This window comes from Cherax quadricarinatus, chromosome 37 (genome assembly GCF_038502225.1).
Source record: "Cherax quadricarinatus isolate ZL_2023a chromosome 37, ASM3850222v1, whole genome shotgun sequence".
NCBI classification, from domain to species: domain Eukaryota; kingdom Metazoa; phylum Arthropoda; class Malacostraca; order Decapoda; family Parastacidae; genus Cherax; species Cherax quadricarinatus.
In genome coordinates, this window is record NC_091328.1 from 20,944,605 (window position 1) to 20,970,887 (window position 26,283).

The 26,283-nt window shown below is 40.2% G+C and overlaps 1 protein-coding gene across 1 annotated transcript; it reads left to right on the forward strand.

The window, feature by feature from the left end:
• The first annotated feature begins 2,143 nt into the window (after positions 1 to 2,143).
• On the forward strand, positions 2,144 to 25,611 carry LOC128701493 (leukocyte elastase inhibitor-like). The gene is made up of 6 exons (XM_053795190.2): positions 2,144 to 2,788; positions 13,899 to 14,222; positions 14,751 to 14,889; positions 15,291 to 15,534; positions 19,431 to 19,693; positions 23,775 to 25,611. Exons 2-6 carry the CDS (start codon positions 13,900 to 13,902, stop codon positions 24,078 to 24,080), a joined length of 1,275 nt encoding a protein of 424 aa, XP_053651165.2. The 5' UTR covers positions 2,144 to 2,788; position 13,899; the 3' UTR covers positions 24,081 to 25,611.
• Positions 25,612 to 26,283: the final 672 nt, after the last annotated feature.

Below are 26,283 nucleotides of genomic sequence, written 5' to 3' on the forward strand. Positions count from 1 at the left end.
AAAAACATAACTAGGAAAAGTTTACACTGAGGCCAAAAATAGCGATTAGATGTGGGATAACACCTAACCTTGAGTTGTACACAGTTACCTTAGAATAATTAGATGAATAGATTCACAAATGATCAATATTTGTTGATACGGAGTACATGAAGAAACAAATGATGTGATCTGTGGCAGCTAAGGAATATGTAGGTCAGGAAACTATTGAAGTTGAGCGAATATATCATTTATAGAGAGGAACAGTGGAAATTTAAGCAGAAAAGAGTTAAACTGAGTGAGAATGATAAAGGTAAGAGGATGAGTGTGGGAACGTAAAGGGTAGAAAGCTGAGAGTGAAAATAAGGAGGCTACCACTAGGAAACAGGGAGTAGGAAGCTGATAGTGGGACTCTGGAGTGCGTATGAGGGTTTACAAGGATGAGAGCAGGAATTTGAAGGCTGAACAAGTTTGTGAGGAAATTGAAAGTAGAAGATAAAAAAAAAGATTGCAGAGTGGAGGCTGAGATTGGAAATGTGGAAGCTGAAATTGGAAATGTGGAAGCTGAGATTGTTAAAGTGGACACTGAGAGTGGGAATGAGTGGTCCGTTTAGTTACTGAGAATTTATATCTTATGTATAATACTAATATTACAAACAACACCTAAATTCAAATTTTATGTTACTGTCATGATTATGCAATACTTAAGTTAAATAAGTTAAACTTAAACTGTACAGATTACTGTACGTCATTGAAACTACATGTAATCTGTACATCACCAGTCAAGATACATTTATTCTTAAAATAGAAATTAAAATGATCTCTCACTTCATATACACTGAGAGATACACTCCTCTTTCAGTACATATCCTGTTATGTGAATATAAGAGTACATTCTTCTATTACGATACAGTGATACTGTTTATATGAACATCATATAAATAGATTAGTACAGTACATAGAGCAATTAGCGTATTTTTTACAATATTAAAATCAAAGACAACAATGAAGAGAGAAACATATATTTTACTTTAATCCAGACTATAAACATTGAGTAACTTCTTACTTGATGTCACCTTAGAATGACTTTGGCTCTGTTGTTATTATCTAAGTGTAATGAATAAACAGGAAGATGGATGGAGTCGAACCGTAGCCTAGCTAGTGGCAAGACGAGCACTTTACCGCTGAGTTACGGAGATTCTAATGGGGGTAGATCCAGAAATAGAAATTGTTAATATTTCCGTCAGTAGCATTGTCTTGAACCATACTGTTAAGAGCTGGACCTGCCACAGCCAGAGCCATGGTTCGATCCCCTCTTCCATCTTTCTGTTTATTCATTTACAGTCTCCTATTACGACTTAAATTGACTTCATAGACTATCTGGCTTGGAGAGGGATGAAGATAGTGTGTGGAAACTACTGGAGCTCTGGGAAAGAGACAGAAGGGTCATAGACAGTGCTGCTGTCATGGACATAAATATAGATTCTGTTTCAGAATCTTTCGTATTAAAGCTCAGTAGCTCAGCGGTAACGTGCTAGAAATGCCACCACCTGGGCTAAAGCTCGAGCCCCCATTCGTCAATCTTTCTGTTTATATATATATATATATATATATATATATATATATATATATATATATTATATATATATATATGTATATATATATATACATTATATATATAAATATACACATTATATATATATATATATATATTATATATATAAATATACACATTATATATATATATATATACATTACATATATACATATATATACATTATATATATACATATATATACATATATATATACATTATGTATATATATGTATATATACATATATATACATTATATATATATATATATATATATATATATATACATTATATATATATATATTATATATATACATTATATATATATATACATTATATATATATATACATTATATATATATATATATACATTATATATATATATATATATATATATATATATATAATATATGTATATAATGTATATATGTATATATATATATATATATATATATATATATATATATATATATTCAATTCGGCCGTCTCCCACCGACGCAGGGTGACCCCCTCCCCCCGCAAAAAAACTTTCACCATCATTCATTCCATCACTGTCTTGCCAGACGGGCCCCGATACTACAGTTCATAAATGCAAATATTCTCACCCCTTTAAGTGACATAAATCTCCAGCAGATAAGTGTTACACTAGACAGATTAAATGGTTGCTCTAAAATCCCCGATTACAGAAGTCAACGATTATGAGACTTGTTTATTAGCATAAAAAAAGTAGAAGGCAAGTGGAGAAGGCAGGTAGTGGGGAAGACAGGTGGCTAACAAAGTGTGATGAAGGCAGGTGGTAGAGAAAGTGGTGAAGGCACTTTATGGTGAACGCACTTGGATTTGAAGGCAGGTCGTGGGAGGGGAGGCTATGAGGAAAGGTGGTGGTGAAGGCAGGTTGTGTGGGAGGACTCAGGCATAGGACGAAGTCCTGAATACAAGGATTCAGTAATGAGAAGACTCCTATTCGATATATCTCACAGGTGGAAGGAACTTAAGGTGGAGTTTGTTGCTGGTTTCAGGGAGGTGGGAAAGAAGGTCCCAGAGTGGAAGAGGAGGTCTCAGTCTTGGGGTAGGAGTCAGAGGGTATATAAAAGAGGATTTGGCGTGTTACTGCCACAGCTCGCCTGGTCGCTGCCTGGAAACCTTCACTTGTGCTGCCAGTGTTGTGTTTCTCACATGAATCTCTCTGTCAGAAGAGCAAACTAGAACACTTGACAGGTAATTTATTTCATTATTTCGGTACTCTTACAGTTGTAGGCAAGTCACTTTCTGCTACAAGAGTCTTCAGGGGCTCTCTTTTTGCTCCTACTTTTAATAATACTGATAATACCCACAAGTGACACTTTTCAGTCGTTTCTTGAAGGTAACAACACTACTCGCGTATTCTTTTTACTTGTTGCAAAATCTGTTTTATTTCCAACTCTTGAAGTTTGTAATATGAATTAAAAAATATTTTTTCTTGCAATTTTGTGTATGTTGCCGTCTTATTGAAATACATGTACTCCTGTGTACGTCAGTGTCTCCCTTACATTCTTTCAACCAATTATGTATTTATGTATTCCAAGTTTATACTCAACCTTGTGGGTAGCGTTGGTGCTGTGGTGATGAGCGTGGTGGTAGCGTTGGTGCTGTGGTGATGATGGATGGCTGCGGTGACGGCGCAGAGGATGGGTAGCAGATAAAAGCAGAGGATGTGCGTGGATGTTATGATGGTGGTGGTGCTGCAGTGATGATGCGTGATGAAGCGATGATGGGAAGTAAGACAGTTGTGAGTGATGGGCGCAGGATGGTGTTGCAGTGATGGTGCAAGACAGAGCGAGGATGGTATGGATGGTAGCAGAGGATGGTGCGATGGTGCCAGAAGATGGTGCAGATGGTACAGTGACGGGTGCGGTGACATAACAGTGATGGAAGGTGGACTGGCGTTGTAGGATGGGTGCGGTGGATGGTGTTGGCGGATGGGCGTGTGGATGGTGTCAGAGTGATTGCGCGCGTGGTAAGCAGTAGTGATATGGGTGATGGTCGTAGGATGGGGTGCAGATGGTGTCAGAGAAGGCGCGGTGATGGTGCTGTGGCGGATGGGTGCGGGTGGCGTTGTATGATGGAGCATGGTGTCGGTGATGAGTGCGGTGATGGTGTCAGGTTACGCATGGTGCTGTATGATGGGTGCGGTGGTGTCAGAGTGATGGAGTGCGTGGTGATGGTACAGGATGGCGGCAAGATGAAAATAGAGTAGCCGGTGCGGTGGTGCTGCAGTGATGATGATGGTGCTGTGATGGGTGCGGTGGATGGTGTCAGGTTACAGCAGACGGTGGCCAGAAAGATGGGTGCGGTGATGGTGTTGCAGTGATGGGCAGGAGAAGCGAGGATAGTGCGTGATAGTTGCAGTGATGGGCAGGATGTGCCGGCAGTGATGGGCGGGTGATGTGCTAGAAAGATGGCAGAACGCTATATGCGGTGATACCGCAGTGAGATGGCAAGATGGTGTTTGCGATGGCGCGTGATGGTGCAGAGTGGATGGCGATGGTAATAAGATGAGATGCGCTGCAGTGACGGGTGCGGGGCACGGTGTCGGCGCGGATGGGCGCGGATGGTGCTGTAGTGACGGGGCAGGATGGTGATGTTGGTATGCGTGATGTTAGCTGTGGTTGGGGAAAGTACTTACAATCTGTGATTGATTTTTTTGGCTTCATCGGCAAAATCATATATGTCGATTACCGCGTTGAAAAATCTGCACTTTTCAGCATAAACGGAAAGAAAACCTGGTCATTGCATGAAATAAAAGAAATCATTAAAGTATATATATAACCGACATAATAACCAATAACTCCAGTTTAAATAGAGGATAAAGTATCATTCTCATGATAATGATCCCGAGATGAGAAAGTTATCTCTAACAGGTCGACCTTTTTAATACTAATTATCTTCTGTGATAATGGCAAAATTCTAGTAAAAAAAGTAATTTGAACGCCGCTGATAGGTAAACTGTCTATAAATAAAGTAATACGAGGGCGTCGCAGGCAATAGCAAACAATCAACATTTTGTCTAGAGGGAACTTCCAAGGCAATGACTGGTAAAAAAAGTCACTCGAGGGAATATCATAAAAAGTCTCATTTGCAATGTCCTTATTATGTCTGGAAGTATCCGCTGAGAAGCACTAAATTCAAGTCTAGCTTAGGTAAATGCACCCAGCCTCTTGAGAAACAATGCAACAATAGATATGAAAATATTTAGATAAAATAAATCAATTTAGGAGGTAAAAGTTTTTTTGTCTGCAAAATTAGAGAGTTTATCGAGATTTGGGCTTAGACAGAAAGATTACTAAAATTGAATATAATTTTGGATTCTGAATTCTACTTTGATTTATTCCTTCATTTATAATATAATAATACAATTGATTGTTTATTAAAGGAAATATATACTATAAAATATTGATTAATTATTGTATTTGTTATATATCACTAAACCATCCTTTCCAAGACTACCAACTCCCACCAACCACCACTCATCATAACCCCAACTACTACCACTATTACTCCCACTAACCACCAAATTACCACTAATTATTTCAATTCCTACCCACCACTCACTACCACTAATACCCCTACAATAACTCACCACCACAACACATCCCACCACCACTACTACCACTATTACCCCACCCAATGTTCATCATAACCACTCATCTCCCACCCACCACCACTACCACTATTACTCTCACCCACTGGACAAACATCATAACCCATCACATCCCCACCCACCCACCACTACCACTATCACCCCATACACCAATTACAATCCACTATAACTCTACCCACAACCACAACTGACTGTATCACACCTAATCACCACCATCACGACATCCCTACCCACCCCATTGACCTGCCCACCAACAGCCCACTACATCACCCCCACACACCACCACAACCATCATGAACCCACCCACAACCACCATCACTCACCATTTTCACCCACCTCACCCCACCACACCCTACCCACCACCACTCACCACCATTTTCATCCCTACCCACCACCACCAGGAATCACTGGCCACCCCACCTACCACTCACCACCACTATCAATTCCCAACAATCACACAACCACTATAACCCCACCCATGTCCAAGGCAACTACCATAATGGCCAACCCCACCCACCACCACCACTCATTACCCCACCCACCACTCACTACTCCCACCCACTCACCACCACTCATCACCTCCCTACACACCACTACAACCACTATAACTCACCACAAACCACCATTGCCCACTATTACTCCCACCCCCACCTCTACCATTATTACTCCACCCACCACTACTCACACCACATCCCACCCACCACCACCACAACCAATATTACCCCCACCCACCACCACTCACCACTATCACCCCTACACACCCACTCAACCACCATAACCCCACTCACAACTACAACTACTAATATTTATCTCACTCCACCACTATACCACTGATGATCTCAATTCACCACCATTACCCCCAATCACTACCACCAAATGTTATCACTCACACACCACTGCTACAACCACTAGTAACCCCTACTCCACAAATCTCACTACTACCACTATTACTCCTACCCCCTCTCAATTCTACTCATTATTTATCTCCCACCACTCACCACTGTCACCATTACCCCCACCCACCACCACCACAAATCCACCATTACCCCCACCCACCACCACCACCACTGGCCACCCCACCACCACAACCACTATGAACCCCACCCACAACTACAACCTACCACTATTTACTCCCACCCACCACCACCACTATTGACCCACCCACACCACTCATTACCCCACCCACCACCACCACTATCTCTACACACCACTCACAACCACTATAACTCACCACAAATCACACAATTCATCACTCACACTCAATCACCACCACCACTCACACCTGACTCATCACTCAACATTTTACTATTCTGCTACACCTTAGCCATCACCATCACTCACGACTATTGCATCTATACCCACCGCAATCACTACTTACTATTACACTTAGTCAACAATGCACCATCCACGCCTACTCCCACTCACTACTATAATACCACCATTATCCTCACCATCACCATCTACTATTACCCATGAGATCCCACACATTTCATCATTATTACCTCACCCACTCACCACCACTACTACCACTGCCACTCATTACACTTAGCTACCACCACCACTACTCGCAACCTGGCACCATCACCACCACTAATGACCCCTACCCACCACCACCACTCACCACACCATCTCACCACACCACCACTACCTGATGACTCCCATCTGCCACTATCACTATTAAATTAATGCCAACACCATCTACCACTCATTATCCTGACCCACCACTACCACATTATTATCCCACCCACCACCACCACTCACACCACCACCACTACTCATTACCCCACTCCACCACTACTACTATTATCTCTGCAACTGCCCACCTGGCCACTCATTAATTCCTACACACCACTCACCACTATCATCCCCATCACCACTCACTACTACCCCCACCATCACAACCACTACATCACGCTACCCATCACTCACCACTATTACACTTAGGCCACCACCAACTGGCTCACACTGCACTCAACACCACTTATGACTGCATGCACCACCACCACTACCAGCTGCACTAATGCATTACCCCCATACACCTCACCACCACTTGACTACCATTATCCCACTGCACCACTCACCATCAAGACCATTATAATCAGGCTTCAACCACCACTGCCACCACTCACACCCTACTCCACCACTACTCACTACTACTCATTACACTTAGCCACCACTACTACATCTCCCACTCCACCCACCACTACCACCCCCCACTCCAGAACCACCACTACTACACATTACCCCCACTCCACCACCACAACCATGCAAATCACTCACTACCACTCATTACGCCTACCCACCGCCACCACACAATACTCATCCCACCTACCACCACAACACTACCACTATAACCCTAGTAAAACACTATATCTCCCACCCACCACCACTACAACCATCCAAACCCACCACCACCACAACTACCACCATTAATCCCCCACTAACCACTACCACTATCATCCCTACCAACCACCACTACCACTATTACCCTCAACCTACTCACTCACCACTCTACCTCCACTATTACCACGATTAATTTCCTACCCACCAACACTACAGCTACCACACTGCTTCTTCCCACCAATGGATGCTACCACCACCACCTCCACTTCACTGCACTGACATCTCCCATCACCACTACCACACTACACTCACTATCATCACATTACTACAAAATGCATCTTTTTGAAAATCCAATCTGACAAAAATTTAGGAAAATGCACAGTGAGCAAATTTAATCTTAAAATACTTCCTTTTATAATAATAATAATAATAATAATATCAATGTTAATAAATAAATAATAATAATAATAATTAAATGTATTTCTGGAAGCTGAGGTCCGAGAAAATAGACACCCAGCACTCGTACAATCAGCCCTGTACCTAAGTGTATTAGAACATGTGGTGGAGCAAGTTTTAAATGAAGAACATTACCAGTCGTCATGGAGGTCACAGACCCTGAGCCGCTGGATTTAGTGGACGCGGCTGCGTGCCAGTGCACAGGTGGCTGGTACCTGAGGCAGGCTAACGCAGAAAAATCCACAGAGGAGGCAGGAGGGCAAACGCCCGCGCTGGGGAGCGCGGGGCAGAAGGAGGGCGGTAGCAGTGAGAGCGTAGATCACCGCACTAGGAGGAGGCCAGGTGAGGCAGCAACGGCTAACAGCAGGAGGCAGTCCAGCACCTGCTACAAGTAAGGAGTTGCCTGTAATGGGAAAAATGGCGTAAGGAAAGCAGATAAGATCTGTGCAGGAAACGTCTCTCTGTTCTGGTGATGAATGTGTACTCTATGGCCAGTGAAGGTGGCAAACACGCCCAAGCAATGGCTGTGCGCATTCTGTGCTGCACTCAGAAGATATAAGATTCAGCCTTTTGTAATAGAATGTGAAGATGAGAGATAGAGTGGCCCTGAGCTGTGTTGTGGACATTGTCACAGTAGGTCGGAGAAGAGATTATGTCAGGTAATGGGGAATGTCGGCTTATCTGTCCTGCGCTGCGGAAAATGGAGATTGGGTAATGGAGGAGAGAAGAGCTGGCAGATAAGCACAGGTCAGCCATAGACTCATTAAGTCTAAGGAGGATCCTAACCATGTGTAGATCTTGCCTAATATGGGAAATGAATGTGGTTGTCTAGGGCAATTTGGTAATTGCTGGCCACAGATACTGCAAGTGAACTGCAATCCCATTCCATTACAACTGAATAACTTTAAAAATATGATATGTGTATGCAAGGGATAAAAAGCATCTCTCTGGGGCAGGTAGTAGCACTGCAGACTGATTTGAGAAGGCTATTGTGAAATGCCTAAGATTTTAAACTGATGGAAGATAGAGGTATGGGTGTGTGAAATAAGCAGGTTGCAAGACTAGGTTGGAAACAGTAAATGTATAAAAGGCATTCAGCATGAAGTTATAAATAAAGATGAATAAATACAAACAAAGGGGGACAGTAGATAAAGAGTGGAAGGGATCGAGTCTGATATTTACACTACAGCAGGAGCAGAAATAAGATAGATGGTCAAGATGAATTTTCTGTAAAGTGCAGGAGTTATAGATATTATTGCTGCGGGCAGAGACTTGGCCCAATCTGGAGATAGAGAGATGCCTTCCAATGTCATATAAGGCTATAAATTATTCCATGACTGACAGGGCCACAGTGAAAAAGTGTGGTGGAGAAGATAAGCAACAGAGATAATTTTAAATTGTTGTGTTAGACAAGATATTAAATTAGAAGGCCAGCCACTGAATCTGTTTGGTTACAGCTCGAGGGCTGAGAAAACTAATTCTGGGTGTGATTTATAGGGCCCCAAATCTTGATATAGGAGTGCAGTAAACTCTGCGGGAATGAAACGTAAGGTATCTAAGTAATAATGGAAAATGTTGCCATGGAGATTTCTAACTATACAGATTGACTGATAATTTGACAGGAACGAGTCAAGACTTTCTTGATACTGATCCATGTGATTGTTTTTTTAAAATAGTTTGTGATAGAGCCAACTAGGGAAGCAACTCCTTGACTTGGTTCTGTTAGGAAATATCAATTATCAGGTCTTGAGGTTAATGATTATTTGGGGAGAGTGACTAAATCACTCAGTTTTAACATATCATGGAATTCTCAATAATAATCAAGCTCCCAGTCTGACTCTCGCTTTGGCTGATTTCATAGACTGGAAAAATTACTAGTATTGAATTGAACAATCTGACTACAATGTGAGAGAGACTGGTTAGATGATGCCTTTCCAGGGCATAGTCTCAGCTGCTCAGTCAAATTATGTCTCCAAAGAAACATCAAACAAATGATCTCAAATGATGAATAAGTAGATTAACAACATCCCACGACAAAGAGAGGCATATATAGGCAAATCAAAAGAGGAGAGAGGGGCAATTAAGAAATCGATATATTCAGTTAAAGAGAGAAATAAAAAAGGAATCTAGAAAAGCAAAGAGTTTATGAGGTTAAAGTTGCAGAGAATCAAAGATCAACTCAAAGGGATTCTTTCAGGCTATAAGATCAGGACAAGAGGAATACTGTGTTCCTCTGGTCAGCCTACTGATATGACATGAAACAGAATTTTAACACAGATTTTTCCCAGTTTTTGCACAGGAGGATACTGAAAGGAGAGTTCCAGTAATGATAAAATTATGTAGAAACAGGATGATAATAAACTGTGTACTATTAGGTCATGACATGGTCCTTAGCAAAATAGATAAATTAAAATCCACAAGTCCCTAAGGCCCTGATGAACTGTGTATGCAAGGGTTCTAAAAGTAATGTAAGAGGAGCTACAATTGAAGCACAATCTTTTCACAGATACAAATCATAAGCGATAAGTGAAATGGCAAATGTGATAATTATTTTCAAAATAGGTGAGCAGGTCCTTACTTGAACTTATAGACCAATAAGCCAATCTCTCCATAGTGGGAAAATTGAGAATTACACTATAGGTTTTGTAGCCACCTGAAAAGTATAAATGGACCAACAACTCAGCACAGCTTTACAAAGGGCGTCTCCTGCCTCATGAATTCCACAACTTTTCTACTAAGGTATTTGAGGAGGATCGTGGTGGAACAGCATGGAGATATTGGATGTGGACTCAGTATGTATTCTTGAGCAGGGTCCATCAGAGACTATTGAGAACAGCTGAAGAGATAAAACTCTTCCTTGATAGAGGAAGGAAGTGACAAATATATGCAGAGGAGTTTGCATAAATGGGAGAAATCAGAGTGGGGAAGTGTCATGAGCGGTGTTCCAGGGCCATGCGAAGCTCATGTTCATAATCTACATGAACGAAAGAGGATGAGGGTATATAGTTATATCGTGTTTGTTGATGAACAAAAGAGTCATCGAATCTATTCTGATTTATACATCTGACACCAGAAGATTTAAACAGACTGATATGGTTGAGCATGGTAGATGCAGTTTAATATAGATGAAGTGCATGTCCCAAATGCGATATATATATAACTACATGGCAAATCTGGTAATGTGGACTGTCACATGATCACAGTATGATTCAGGAGTTCATGGAATATATAATCAAACAAGACAACAGCATATGTTCAATGCCAAGGAACTTTACTCATACTCACACACAATAATAGGATCCAAAGGCTGTTCTTTCAACCTATAATCTGGTTAGGTCTGAATGGATTATGCTGCACAGTTTTGTCACACATAGGAATGGATATAATTCTTCAAAAATGTAAGCAAAGGAGGATGATAAAGATGATCCCATGTATCAAACTTCTCTGTATGATAAAGAGTGAATGACACCAAACCGCCATCTCGGCGATAATAGTAGTTACGATCGAGGCGCTAAAATATATAAGGGCAGATAAATAGAGTGCTGAAAATGATCCGAACTGATGGAGAACTTGAAAGCAATGGTTTTAAGTTGAGCAAACCAGATCATGGTAATGACAGAGGAAAAATTGGCCTGCAATAGAGCGTGATGATAACAAACCCTGGCACTGTTACAGAGGCCAGAAATGCTGTAGCTCAAAAAAAAGCTGCATTTAAGTTTTTCAAATTTCTTCAGTGAGAAATACAAACTGGGACATACACAGGCAATTCAAACTTATCTCCAAGAAAGATTGGTTCAATAATTAAGTGCGTAATTTTTTTTCACCTTTGGATACATACCTTAATTTTTTTTACAGTGTTGTTGAGGGCCTACGGATGTTATAGACACACAGGCACATTATAACGATATAATCCAAGATACAACAATAAAGTCAAACACTGTGACTTATGTCTGACCAAAAGAGACATTCTCCAGTCATTACAACACAAACATTAAAGATCATGTGTATTCTCGGGTTATCACACATAATCCAACATATCTTTCACCTACACAGCTTATAGCTAAAAAAAATTCATGTGTTTCATACGATGCATCTGCCATTAAAGATTAATGCCGATAAGAATTGTTTTATTTTAATCAGTGGAAAATGTAAAATCCGTATGGGTCATATAGCTCCTCTGGAGCATTTCAAGATTAAAAGTTGCAAATGACATCTATACACTCCATTAACATTACCATCCTTCTTCTTAGTAAGATACTTAAGTGTTGAAATGTTTAGGCCGATCATAGGAGAACTAAAGTTATCTCGTGGAGACCAATTTTGGAAACTGTCTACATAAAACTGAGCAAAAGATATATGCACTTGTTAGTTATTCCACGAATGTTGACTTAGAAATAGTTGACTATTGTTGAAAATTGAAGGCAGATCAGATAAGACGTTCTGAATGTATAAACGAAAACCTCGGAGGAAGTTAGTGGAAAACAGGAACAATGTAGCTAACAATGTGTCGGTTCTGGCATCACATTATGCAGGATTTTAATTGTTCATTAAACTTCTGGAAACTAAAATGATATTATGCAATCGTTTTCTATTTAAAATTCTCTACAATCCTCAAAGAAAAAAAAATTAATTTTGAGTTTTTATGAAAATTCAATTTGATGAAAATTAAAAAAAAAAAAAAGGGAGGGGGGGGGGGGAATTGCACAGTGAGCAAATTTAATTAAAAAATACTTCCACTTATGATATACCAAGATTTAAGTGTTTGAAGGTAACCATAAGAGTCATTAACTAGTAAATACAAGGAAGCATTGTATATAATAAAATTGGCAATTTAAAAATTTCGTAGTTTAAAATGAAAGCAAGTTTTCCTTTAATGAAGCTCAAAGTTTGAAGCCTATCATAAGAGTCGTTCTCCAATAACTGCTCCGAATCGAACGATTCAATTTAATTACAAATCGAAACTTATTGGGTATGATCCTCCAGTATGTGGAAGCCGATAAAATTAGACGTTCTTTTGTTTTTGATTGGAAATCAATATCACTATTATTTAAATGATATTGACAAACTAGGACTAACGGAAGTTAATAAGAATGAGGTTTATGGAAAACACCCCAGGGGACAACTTGAAGCTGATAAAAGAAGGCATTCTCCAGTCATGGCACGGATTCTAATACTTTCGGACTTATTAAACATATTTAGTGTACTGTCAAATTTTCCCACACCAAAGTAACCTTAATGTGTATTATTCTAGCCATAAGATGCATCAGCCCTTAATTAATGAAAATGTCGAGAAGAGGTAGCCTCAAATATAATGTCATTTAATGGGAATGAAAATTTTACTCATTTGTTTAAACATATAAATGACGGATATGAACTTATTTGCTTACTTTGCTGTTGTCACATTAGGCTTTTAGTGAAGATTTGAAACTACGGGGAAGAGGTTTTTTGAAACTATCGCAGCCATAACTGGATGTTGGAAAACGCGTTCAACAACTTCCGGACAATGGTTCAACGAATTTTGTCCTAGTTACTGTACATAAGCGTTGAAAATTTGAAATTGATCAGATGAGGCCTTATCATCATAAAGGTAATAAAACTGAAAAGTTGTAGAAAAGAAAAAATGGAAAAAAATACGCAGTCACTTTATTATTATTATTATTATTGTTATTATTATTGCTGTTATTATAATTTTCATTATGGCAAGCACTTAACCACTGAGGACCACAGTCCTTAGGAAATGGAAGATAATCAGGTTTGATCTAAAGAGGTAAAGTAGCTCAAATTTCAATTCGAGAGTTCATCATCAGAAAACAATACCCTATTGAACACTATTATACATCTAGCAAATACTATTGTTATACACCACTGCTATATTCGGTTCTTCCACAGAATGACAAGGCTGCCGTTATCAGCTGTGTTCCTGGTGGCATTAGTGAGTGTGGCGAGTCCTCAGTGTATCTCCAACAACGACAAGTTGTCCCTGCCCCTCACCCCTGACCTGGAGCACATCATCCCCTTCAGCTTGGACCTCCTGAAGGAGTTCAACCCACCCACCACCAAGGGAAACTTTTTCTTCTCCCCTTATAGCATCTGGAACGCCCTCGTCCTGGCTTACTTTGGGTCGGCTGGACAAACCCGTCAGCAACTACAGGATGTCCTGCGTCTGAGTGACCCTTCAAACACTCTGGCAACCTACAAAGCCCTAGAACGCTTGTGAGCACTTGCTTATCTCATTTAACACCTGAATTCATATTACCATGCTGTTTCTGATTATTATATTCACACGTAAATGCTAAACCCAGTAGGGATCAGAGTCTAGGGAACTGGAGGTAATCACATTTGATCCAGGGACTGTAATTCAGCTCAAATTCATTTCATGAAGTGCTTTTCGCCAGCCTCAAGACTTCTCCTTCAAGACTTGACATCACCGTGTAGTTTGTTATTAATATTCATGACTGCTAACACATTCTTGTGTTCACTATTTATGATTATGTATTTACACACTATTTTCATTATTTATAACTGTGCATTTGCACACGCTTGTATTCAGTATTATGGTACATGAAGTATGGCGTAGCCAGCAAGAAGTAAAAAGACACAGTACGACGTTTCTTCTTGAGTAAGTTGATAAAACCTCATGCACGTGAAACGTCAAATTAATAGAGATTTCTTTTAGCTGTATGTGTGTTTTTACCTTCAAATTTTGTGGTCGTGTTTACATATGCCTGTGTAATTTTACAGATACGAGGAGAGACAAGCGAATACCAGTGAATATGTGATAGACTTAGCCAATAAAATCTATGTCGACGACAACTTGGCTATTCGGGACTGCATCCAAGAGGTCCTTCCCAAAGAGGTGCAGAAAGTCGACTTCAGAAAAGTTAGTCAAACGCTGTTATTTTTATACCCACGGCAGAATGTTAGTGAACTTTGATCCCTTTTCTGACTTTATCAGCAAAGTAACTTCCAAGCCATCATGACAGTATTTGAGCAGTGGCATCTACTAGTTTATGTCTTAATTTGCTCATTCATGATTTAATTACTTACTTTTTTACCTCACAATCGCAAAGGAAACACTTGACAAAGCATGTGTAAGTGGATCAATCAATAGGTTTTTTGGTTAATTGATATTTGAAATTCATACACGTTAGAATGATTTTTTGAAGCTACCCTCTTTACTTTCGTCCCTTATTCTCCCGCTTTCTCGTTCTATAAAACATCCTTTTACAAAACGTTTCTCTCTCACTAAAGTTTTAATTTCTCACATGTTGTATTTATTAGGCAAATGAAGCAGCAGCGACAATCAATAACTTTGTGAAGGAAACAACACGAGGCAAAATCCCAACATTAGTGTCAGGTGGCGACGTGGAACGTGCTGTGATGGTATTGGTGAACGCCGCCTATTTTAAGGGTCTCTGGAAGAGTGCCTTCAAGCCTACTGACACCCTCAAGAAGAATTTCTACCCCACCCCGGACAAAGCCATCCTCGTTGATATGATGAACCAAAAAGACAGTTTCAAAATCGGTGAGTTATTAGTGGCATAATTTATTCTATTATCTGGCTTAGCTAAGAAAACATGTGCCAGGATTCCACATACACTGTCATGTGAGGTATAAGCACAGTATGTTCCTATATCATAAGACCGTCAATGACATACACGTGAAATATTTTTCCATGTATTGTTTATTTATTACAGCAGAATGCTGATTAAGACGGCAGTTATGCTCGGTCGAAGATGGACCGAACAGTCCTCCAGTAAGCGCGCGGATTTAGTGAGCCACGTCTAATCTAAACATCGTCTAAAATAAACTGAAGAACTAACAGAAAAAATAACGATCCATTCGTCAGACCCATCAGGCAATGACAAACAATTTTTGGTTGATGTAGTTATGTGCTATATTTAATACAATATTTATGACTTCAATGATTACATAGGCATTTCTTGCCTTATATTCTGGTTGGTGATGAATGTCGATTTTAAAAGGAGTGCAGAGGGATGGTGTTACCCTCTTGGCCTGAGATGAAAGGTTGTGGATCACTGGCCGAGGTGGATGGCAGTGGTTATTGTAGTGATATCAGTGATTGTACTATGGAAGGTGAGCATGACTTTACTGTGAAGGATGCTGGGGCTGTGGGAAAGAACAGATGGCTCACAGACAGTGGCCTCCGATGCTGTCAGGATATAGTAGCGCCTTCTTTGAAACTTTCCTATTAGAAACCCCGTAGCTCAGCCGTAATGAGCTGGATCTGCCAAACTCGGGACCACAGTTCCACCCATCCCCCACCGGTCCAACTTTCTGTTTATTCATTTACAGCTGAGTATAACAACTTATTTTGAGTTCGTATAATATATATATATATATATATATATATATATATATATATATATATATATATATATATATATATATATATAAAGGTAGTAGGTTGGTAGACAGCAATCACCCAGGGAGGTACTACCGTCCTGCCAAGTGAGTGTAAAACGTAAGCCTGTAATTGTTTTGCATGATGGTAGGAATGCTGGTTTCTTTTGTCTGTCTCATACAGGTACGTCTTGCTACTTCTACTTACATTTAGGTCACACTACACATACGTGTACAAGCATATATATATACACACACACCCCTCTGGGTTTTCTACTTTCTTTGTAGTTCTTGTTCTAGTTTATTTCCTCTTATCTCCATGGGGAAGTGGAACAGAATTCTTCCTCCGTAAGCCATGCGTGTTGTCAGAGGCGACTAAAATGCCGGGAGCAAGGGGCTAGTAACCCCTTCTCCTGTATATATTACTAAATATACAAGGAGAAACTTTCGTTTCTCCTTTTGGGCCACCCCGCCTCGGCGGGATACAGCCGGTGTGTTGAAAGAAAGATTTATATATATATATATATATATATATATATATATATATATATATATATATATATATATATATATATATATATATATGTCCTTGGGTAGGGAGTACCAGATCCAGTTCCGCTGGATGCCCTACATTTAAGGATTGTATGGTTCAGTGGATAAGGGCGTCATGTGTTTTCGCGCACCATGAGGCAGGCCAAAGCAGCATGGGTTCGAGTCCCTGGCTAATGCACTGTTATTGATCAATACCACTCGTTCGTGGTCACAATAATTATATATATATAGGGATTGGCAGAGAGCATGCATAGTTCCTTTGTATAAAGGCAAAGGGGACAAAAGAGAGTGCAAAAATTATAGGGGGATAAGTCTGTTGAGTGTACCTGGTAAAGTGTATGGTAGAGTTATAATTGAAAGAATTAAGAGTAAGACGGAGAATAGGATAGCAGATGAACAAGGAGGCTTTAGGAAAGGTAGGGGGTGTGTGGACCAGGTGTTTACAGTGAAACATATAAGTGAACAGTATTTAGATAAGGCTAAAGAGGTCTTTGTGGCATTTATGGATTTGGAAAAGGCGTATGACAGGGTGGATAGGGGGGCAATGTGGCAGATGTTGCAAGTGTATGGTGTAGGAGGTAGGTTACTGAAAGCAGTGAAGAGTTTTTACGAGGATAGTGAGGCTCAAGTTAGAGTATGTAGGAAAGAGGGAAATTTTTTCCCAGTAAAAGTAGGCCTTAGACAAGGATGTGTGATGTCACCGTGGTTGTTTAATATATTTATAGATGGGGTTGTAAGAGAAGTAAATGCGAGGGTCTTGGCAAGAGGCGTGGAGTTAAAAGATAAAGAATCACACACAAAGTGGGAGTTGTCACAGCTGCTCTTTGCTGATGACACTGTGCTCTTGGGAGATTCTGAAGAGAAGTTGCAGAGATTGGTGGATGAATTTGGTAGGGTGTGCAAAAGAAGAAAATTAAAGGTGAATACAGGAAAGAGTAAGGTTATGAGGATAACAAAAAGATTAGGTGATGAAAGATTGAATATCAGATTGGAGGGAGAGAGTATGGAGGAGGTGAACGTATTCAGATATTTGGGAGTGGACGTGTCAGCGGATGGGTCTATGAAAGATGAGGTGAATCATAGAATTGATGAGGGAAAAAGAGTGAGTGGTGCACTTAGGAGTCTGTGGAGACAAAGAACTTTGTCCTTGGAGGCAAAGAGGGGAATGTATGAGAGTATAGTTTTACCAACGCTCTTATATGGGTGTGAAGCGTGGGTGATGAATGTTGCAGCGAGGAGAAGGCTGGAGGCAGTGGAGATGTCGTGTCTGAGGGCAATGTGTGGTGTGAATATAATGCAGAGAATTCGTAGTTTGGAAGTTAGGAGGAGGTGCGGGATTACCAAAACTGTTGTCCAGAGGGCTGAGGAAGGGTTGTTGAGGTGGTTCGGACATGTAGAGAGAATGGAGCGAAACAGAATGACTTCAAGAGTGTATCAGTCTGTAGTGGAAGGAAGGCGGGGTAGGGGTCGGCCTAGGAAGGGTTGGAGGGAGGGGGTAAAGGAGGTTTTGTGTGCGAGGGGCTTGGACTTCCAGCAGGCATGCGTGAGCGTGTTTGATAGGAGTGAATGGAGACAAATGGTTTTTAATACTTGACGTGCTGTTGGAGTGTGAGCAAAGTAACATTTATGAAGGGATTCAGGGAAACTGGCAGGCCGGACTTGAGTCCTGGAGATGGGAAGTACAGTGCCTGCACTCTGAAGGAGGGGTGTTAATGTTGCAGTTTAAAAACTGTAGTGTAAAGCACCCTTCTGGCAAGACAGTGATGGAGTGAATGATGGTGAAAGTTTTTCTTTTTCGGGCCACCCTGCCTTGGTGGGAATCGGCCAGTGTGATAATAAAAAAATAATAATATATATATATATATATATATATATATATATATATATATATATGAAATCACCAAACAAGTGATTTTAAATCATTTACCCAACTGCGGCAGGCCAGAGCTCGACCCCACGACACATTATCACTCCTCAAGAGACAACACAACGTACATGTCACCTTACCACTAAGCCAGCGATTCTATAAAGATCACGCACCAAGGAGAACTAGGTGTTGTTCGTGATGCGAAAACACTCGTGGCAGTGTTATGCTCTAGGATTAATTTCAACCTCCTGATTGAATACCCGTCTCCACAAGCAGTCTACATAGCAACGAAACTACGAAACAAGTGGTTTTGAATCATTTACGAAACTGCGTCAGGCCCGGGTTCGACCACACGACACATTAACGTAAATAAAAAAAAATATATCTTTAAACGTATAAGAGAAAATTTTAGAAAGGACTTAATTTTAACTAAGTTCTTGCTACCTGTCCAGTTTGATTTGTTTGGCGCGACATATATATTGCAGACTTTTAAAGACTCTGAAGGTACGAGATGTCACTGGTCATTCCTCAATATATGGCACTTTATTGGGCTGGTATAATGCCATTTATCTAGTTCATTATAGCAGTGATAAGGAGATCAGTGAATAATATGTGCATTCTATATTTTTTTCGTACAGGTGACTCGAACGATCTGCAGGCGAGAGTGCTGGAGATGCCGTACAAGGGCGATGCTGCTTCCATGTTTGTGTTGCTGCCTTTTAAAAATGCTAAAGGCATCACCACTTCTGCAAGCACCTCTGCTACACCCCTGGACACTATGTTGCAACGTCTCAATAAAGACACCTTCAACGCCATCGTCAAAAACCTTAGATATGAGGAAGTTATTCTCAATTTTCCAAAATTCAAGTTGGAACATAAAATTACTGGAGAACTTACCGAGGTAGGTCTTGAGTCCAGGAAGGTTGTTACGCTATGATAAACATAGACTGTTCATTTTGTAATTGGAATATTACAGGATTTTCAGCATGGCCACCTGACCGTGAGTAGTTGCTAGAGGTTCATTGTTTATGTTTCATAAAATATTTATTTCTACACAGTAAGAGACGTTGTCCCATGAAGCTTGTTCTGCAGCTTGTGTCATATCTTGACCAGTGGAATTAACATGAAAAACAGAAAATAACCGTTTATTATTTTTATTTATTATTATTACTATTAATGATAACATTAATAATAATAATAATAGTCTTCTGTTTCCAGTTGTGACCCCTTGTTGCTGTCTCTCATCTCTTAATTAAACATTCTCTCTCCACCTTGTTAATACCTCTCAATATTATGTCATTATCGTGTCCTCCCTATCCCTCCTGTCCTCCAGTATCGTCATGTTGATTGTCCTTAACCTCTCCTCGTACGACATACTCTTTAACTCCGATACTAGTCTTGTTGCAAATCTTGACACTTTCTCTAATTTCTTATGTTTGATCAGGTGTGGGTTCCATGATGGTGCGGCATACTCCAGTATGGGTCTGACGTACAAAGGGTACAGTGTCTTGACTGACTCTTTACTTAGATGTTGAAATGTTATTCTTGGGTTTGGCAGGCGCCCATATGCTGTACCAGGAATCATATTTTTTTTTGTGGTCCAATTTCAAGTGTGACGTTATGCTGTTAAGGAGCAGTTTGCATCTTATACACATGTTTGCATGGACTTTTTGTTGCAAAGTTGCAAGATATTGCAAAATTGTATTTATCATAAATCCCTCCCTAACTTACAAAACTGGCAAGTTGTACAATGTTCTAATGAACATCAGATGAAAGATAAAGAGTTAGATTATCTAGATTTCAATTTTTTTTTGCGAGAAATGTCGATAGATTGCATTATAAATTTTTTTTTTTTTTTGGGGCATTTTTTGTGAGAATAAGACTCAATAAAAACAAAATGGTAAAACATATTGCAAAACATCTTTGAATACTAAATAGAACCATCATTCACCAATATTTTCTGAAAAAATCATGACACTCCTATTATTATTCTTTGCCAATAAGTGCAACAAATGTCAATAACTTATTCCTGAGTTATTCAAGTTTTTGTTTCTATAAAACTCTATGGAGATGAAACACCAAATATGAGCGTGTTGCAAACCCCTATCATTGTTGATAACCCAGAGTGAGCGTGTTGCAAACCCCTATCATTGTTGATAACCCAGAGTGAGCGTGTTGCAAACCCCTATCATTGTTGATAACCCAGAGTGAGCGTGTTGCAAACCCCTATCATTGTTGATAACCCAGAGTGAGCGTGTTGCAAACCCCTATCATTGTTGATAACCCAGAGTGAGCGTGTTGCAAACCCCTATCATTGTTGATAACCCAGAGTGAGGGTGTTGCAAACCCCTATCATTGTTGATCACCCAGAGTGAGGGTGTTGCAAACCCCTATCATTGTTGATAACCCAGAGGGTGTTGCAAACCCCAATCATTGTTAACCCAGAGTGAGCGTGTTGCAAACCCCTATCATTGTTGATAACCCAGAGTGAGCGTGTTGCAAACCCCTATCATTGTTGATCACCCAGAGTGAGGGTGTTGCAAACCCCTATCATTGTTGATAACCCAGAGTGAGCGTGTTGCAAACCCCTATCATTGTTGATAACCCAGAGTGAGCGTGTTGCAAACCCCTATCATTGTTGATCACCCAGAGTGAGCGTGTTGCAAACCCCTATCATTGTTGATAACCCAGAGTGAGCGTGTTGCAAACCCCTATCATTGTTGATAACCCAGAGTGAGCGTGTTGCAAACCCCTATCATTGTTGATCACCCAGAGTGAGCGTGTTGCAAACCCCTATCATTGTTGATAACCCAGAGTGAGCGTGTTGCAAACCCCTATCATTGTTGATAACCCAGAGTGAGCGTGTTGCAAACCCCTATCATTGTTGATCACCCAGAGTGAGCGTGTTGCAAACCCCTATCATTGTTGATCACCCAGAGTGAGGGTGTTGCAAACCCCTATCATTGTTGATAACCCAGAGTGAGCGTGTTGCAAACCCCTATCATTGTTGATAACCCAGAGTGAGCGTGTTGCAAACCCCTATCATTGTTGATCACCCAGAGTGAGCGTGTTGCAAACCCCTATCATTGTTGATAACCCAGAGTGAGCGTGTTGCAAACCCCTATCATTGTTGATAACCCAGAGTGAGCGTGTTGCAAACCCCTATCATTGTTGATCACCCAGAGTGAGGGTGTTGCAAACCCCTATCATTGTTGATCACCCAGAGTGAGGGTGTTGCAAACCCCTATCATTGTTGATAACCCAGAGTGAGCGTGTTGCAAACCCCTATCATTGTTGATAACCCAGAGTGAGCGTGTTGCAAACCCCTATCATTGTTGATCACCCAGAGTGAGCGTGTTACAAACCCCTATCATTGTTGATCACCCAGAGGCAACTGAGCAGCAACAACTCTGTGCTCTTCACTTTAGTCGTCACAGAACTTGTTTAGAATGAAATAATCAGTAATTCAGAATGAAATAGTAGTAATTTCTGGAGTAAAAAAAAAAACAAAAAAAAAAAAAAAATAAAAACACTAATTGCCAACATGTTCTCTTGATGAGAGCAAAAACATAAAAATTACATTTTTGAAAAAAAACATGCTTAGAAATACGATAGAAACAAGCTGATTGCATCAACGTGTTGCCAGAATTTTGCACTATTTTTGGTAAGAAAACCTAAAATTCCAAAAATTTTCAACTTCAATTTTATGATCTCTAAATAGGTTGCCATAGGGCCCTTAACCTCTCCTCGTACGACATACCCTTTAACTCCGATACTAGTCTTGTTGCAAATCTTGACACTTTCTCTAATTTCTTGTTATGTTTGACCATGTGTGGGTTTCATGATGGTGCGGCATACTCCAGTATGGGTATGACATACAAAGGGTACAGTGTCTTGATTGACTCCTTACTTAGATGTTGAAATGTTATTCTTAGGTTTATCAGGCTCCCATATGCTGTACCAGTTATTTGATTGATGTGAGCCTCAGAAGATGCGTTCGATATTATACTCATCCAAAGATCTTTTTCCTTGAGTGAAGTCTGCAGTCTTTGGCACCATAGCTGTATTCTGTTTGCGGTCTTCTCTGATTTTCTCAAATTTTCATGACTCTGCACTTGGTGGGGTTAAACTCTAGGAACCCGTTGCTGGACCAGGCTGTCAGCCTGTTCACACCCCTTTGTAGTCCTGCCTGATCCTCATCCGTTTGAATTCTCTGCATTAAGTTTACATCATCTGCAAACAGGGACACTTCTGAATCTATCCCTTTCGTCATGTCATTCCCATATACCAGACATATCACACTTTTTCATTCTGCTAATAAATTAATTTAGTATATGTGGTGGGATAACATGTGCGGTTAAAAACGTGTGGTGAAACATATGATGGTGTAACATATGTAGTCGTATATGTGGTGAAACATATGTGATAGTGTAATATATGGGATAGTGTAAAATATGTGATTGTGTAACAGTACTGTATATAATTTGTACTCTATGTAGGTTGAGGATTATCATGTGCTGTACGTATAATTCGTTCATTTTTGCATGATATAAATGTATACAAAATATATTTCTTATTCTAGATTAGGTTAAGTTATATGGAAGAAAAATATATAATTGCGTATAATAATTCGACTATAATAAAATAACTTTCAAGGGAAAGTCATTTTTGGTACCGCGGGACATAGAACCCTTTGGAACGTTTGTATTCCAATGCAATATTTTTAAGCTTGAGAAGGCAGTAGTGGGTTCAGGACGTTAAGTGTTAACATTCTCAATGATCTAAAATAAGGATGTTATGTTAAGGACCTAACTCGGCAGTCTCGTATAAACAACTGACGCATTGCGCGCATTACGTTAGGTCTCAGTTAAAATTCACTTTAGAGAAGTGTTTAAAAAGTCTCTACTTTCTGGCAGAAAAATTTAAGTTTCTAGGAAACATGAATCTGTTCTCTTGCTGCAATGATGATCTCTCTTCCTCAGACTCTTCAACGTCTGGGAATTAAGGACCTGTTCACGAACGCTGCTAACCTCTCAAACTATGATCCTGCTGGACGACTATTTGTGTCGAAAGGGATCCACAAGGCTGTGGTGGAGGTTACCGAGGAGGGCACAGAAGCAGCAGCAGCTACGGCTCTAGTTGCGGCCCTATCAACGTTCGTCAGACAAACAAAACCCCCTCGTCTCTTTACTTGTGATCAACCCTTTCTCTTCGTAATTACTGACAACGTTATCAAAAACATTCTCTTCATGGGGGTTTTCAGAGATCCAAACAACACCTCATTTTGAAGAATGGAGTATACCAGATCATAACAAATGATAGAGAGAAAGGTCTATATAGTTTCTATACCATACGAATATTTTCAACATCACTTAGAGAGATTTGTAGTTCGTCGACTACACATTGGTCATTACTTCAACATTTCACACATCAAGAATATGAATAAAAGCAACATTTTTGCTGAATATATTCTGCACATGCAATCTATTCTAAGGCAGAGATAAAAACATAATGGAGGAACACTGCAGTAGGCCTGTTGGCCCATGCTAGGCAGGTCCGTCACAAATCCATCCCACTAACAGAATAAACGCTACCCAAGCAATAAGCTTTGACAACTCTATTTACTCGCGCGCAAGTCCCACTCGAATCCAACTCCTCTCACTCATGTATTTATCCAACCTAAATTTGAAACTACCCAAGGTTTTAGCTTCGATAACCCTACTAGGCATAAAGTTTCACTCATCAGTTACCCTATTACCAAATCAGTACTTTTCCATATTCTTTCTAAATCTAAACTTATCTAATCCGAAACCATTATTGCGGGCTCTCTCTTCAAGGGATATCCTCAAAACCTTATTTATATCTCCCTTTGTTAATACCCATCTTCCACTTATACACTTCGATCATGTCTTTCCTCATTCTTCGTCTTACAATTGAATGTAATTTAAGGGTCTTCAGCCTTTCGTCATACAGTACATATGTTCAAACACCAAGCCAATAATGATCCTTTTAAAATCACTTCTCTCTAGGCTGGAATGCTGCTGTATATTAACATCGTTCAAAAAAGGTGAAATTGCAGATCTAGAGTGTACATGTATGTACACATGTATGTTCCATCAGACACCAACTACTGCGAACGCTTGGAATCTCTTGATTTGTACTCGCTGGAACGCAGGCGAGAGATATATCATAATCTACACTTGGAATATCCTAGAAGGAATTGTCTCGAATCTCTACACAGAAATCACTCCCTACGAAAGTAAAAGACTGGGCAGGAGGTGCAAAATACCCCGAATGACAAGTAGGGGCGCCATTGGTACACTAAGAGAAAACGCCATAAGTGTCCAGGGCCCAAGACTGTTCAACAGCCTCCCACCAGGCATAAGGGGAATTACCAATAGGCCCCTGGCTGCCTTCAAAAGGGAGCTGGACAGATACTTAAAGGTTGTGCCGGATCAGCCGGGCTGTGGTTCGTACATTGGACTATGTGCGGCCAGCAGTAACAGCCTGGATGATCAGGCCCTGATCCACCAGGAAGCCTGGTCGTGAACCGGACCGCAGGGGCGTTGATCCCCCGAATACTCTCCAGGTAGACTCCAAGCAGGTAGACCACAAAACTTCAAACAACTCCAAAAATTATGAACACCTCAGAACCTCTACAATCATCACAACACGCTAACAGATATAAAAAGTACCATAATAACCACAACACACCTAGAAACAACGTCTGGACGGTATATTTTAGACCATTGTGTGGTACTGCTGCTAATATTCAAGTTTTACGGTGCCAACTTTTCCAATATATCTTTGTTATTCCCAGATCATGTTTAATTTCATTCTTTATTACTTATGGAGTATTTCCTCTAACATCGTGGGTATTAAAAGTTATATAAATACCTGTATGGATGGAAATGACTTAATACTTATATGGGAATGACGAATTTCCATAATCATTTTTGTGGGTACGAAACATTTCCATAAACACTTGTGTGGGCAGAGAGAGCTTCCATAAAAACTTATATGGATATAAGGAACTTCCATAAATTCATGGTTTGGTATAAAATATATCCAAATACAATTCCAAACACACTATCACTTCCATAAATACCGGAGGGATGAGAAGCACTTCATTATACTTCTACATGATTTTGAAACACTTTTGTGAACACCTGTGTGAGAATGATACACGTCACAATAACCTCCATGAGTAAGAAGCTTTTCCATAAACTCTTACATGGATATGTAACTCTGCCATTTATGCCACATATGGGAATCTTTGAGGAAACGTTTTGCCACACAGTGGCTTCATCAGTCCAATACAAATCAGAAGGGTTTAAGAAGAAGAGTAGTTTGAGGTAATCAGTCCCTCAGCCTGGAGTCGATGTGTTCAGTCCATCAATAAAGATTCCCATATGTTGCATGTCTCAATCTTCAATTTGTCGGTTTTTTAGACCATTTACCACAACTCTGTCATGAACACCGTAATTACCT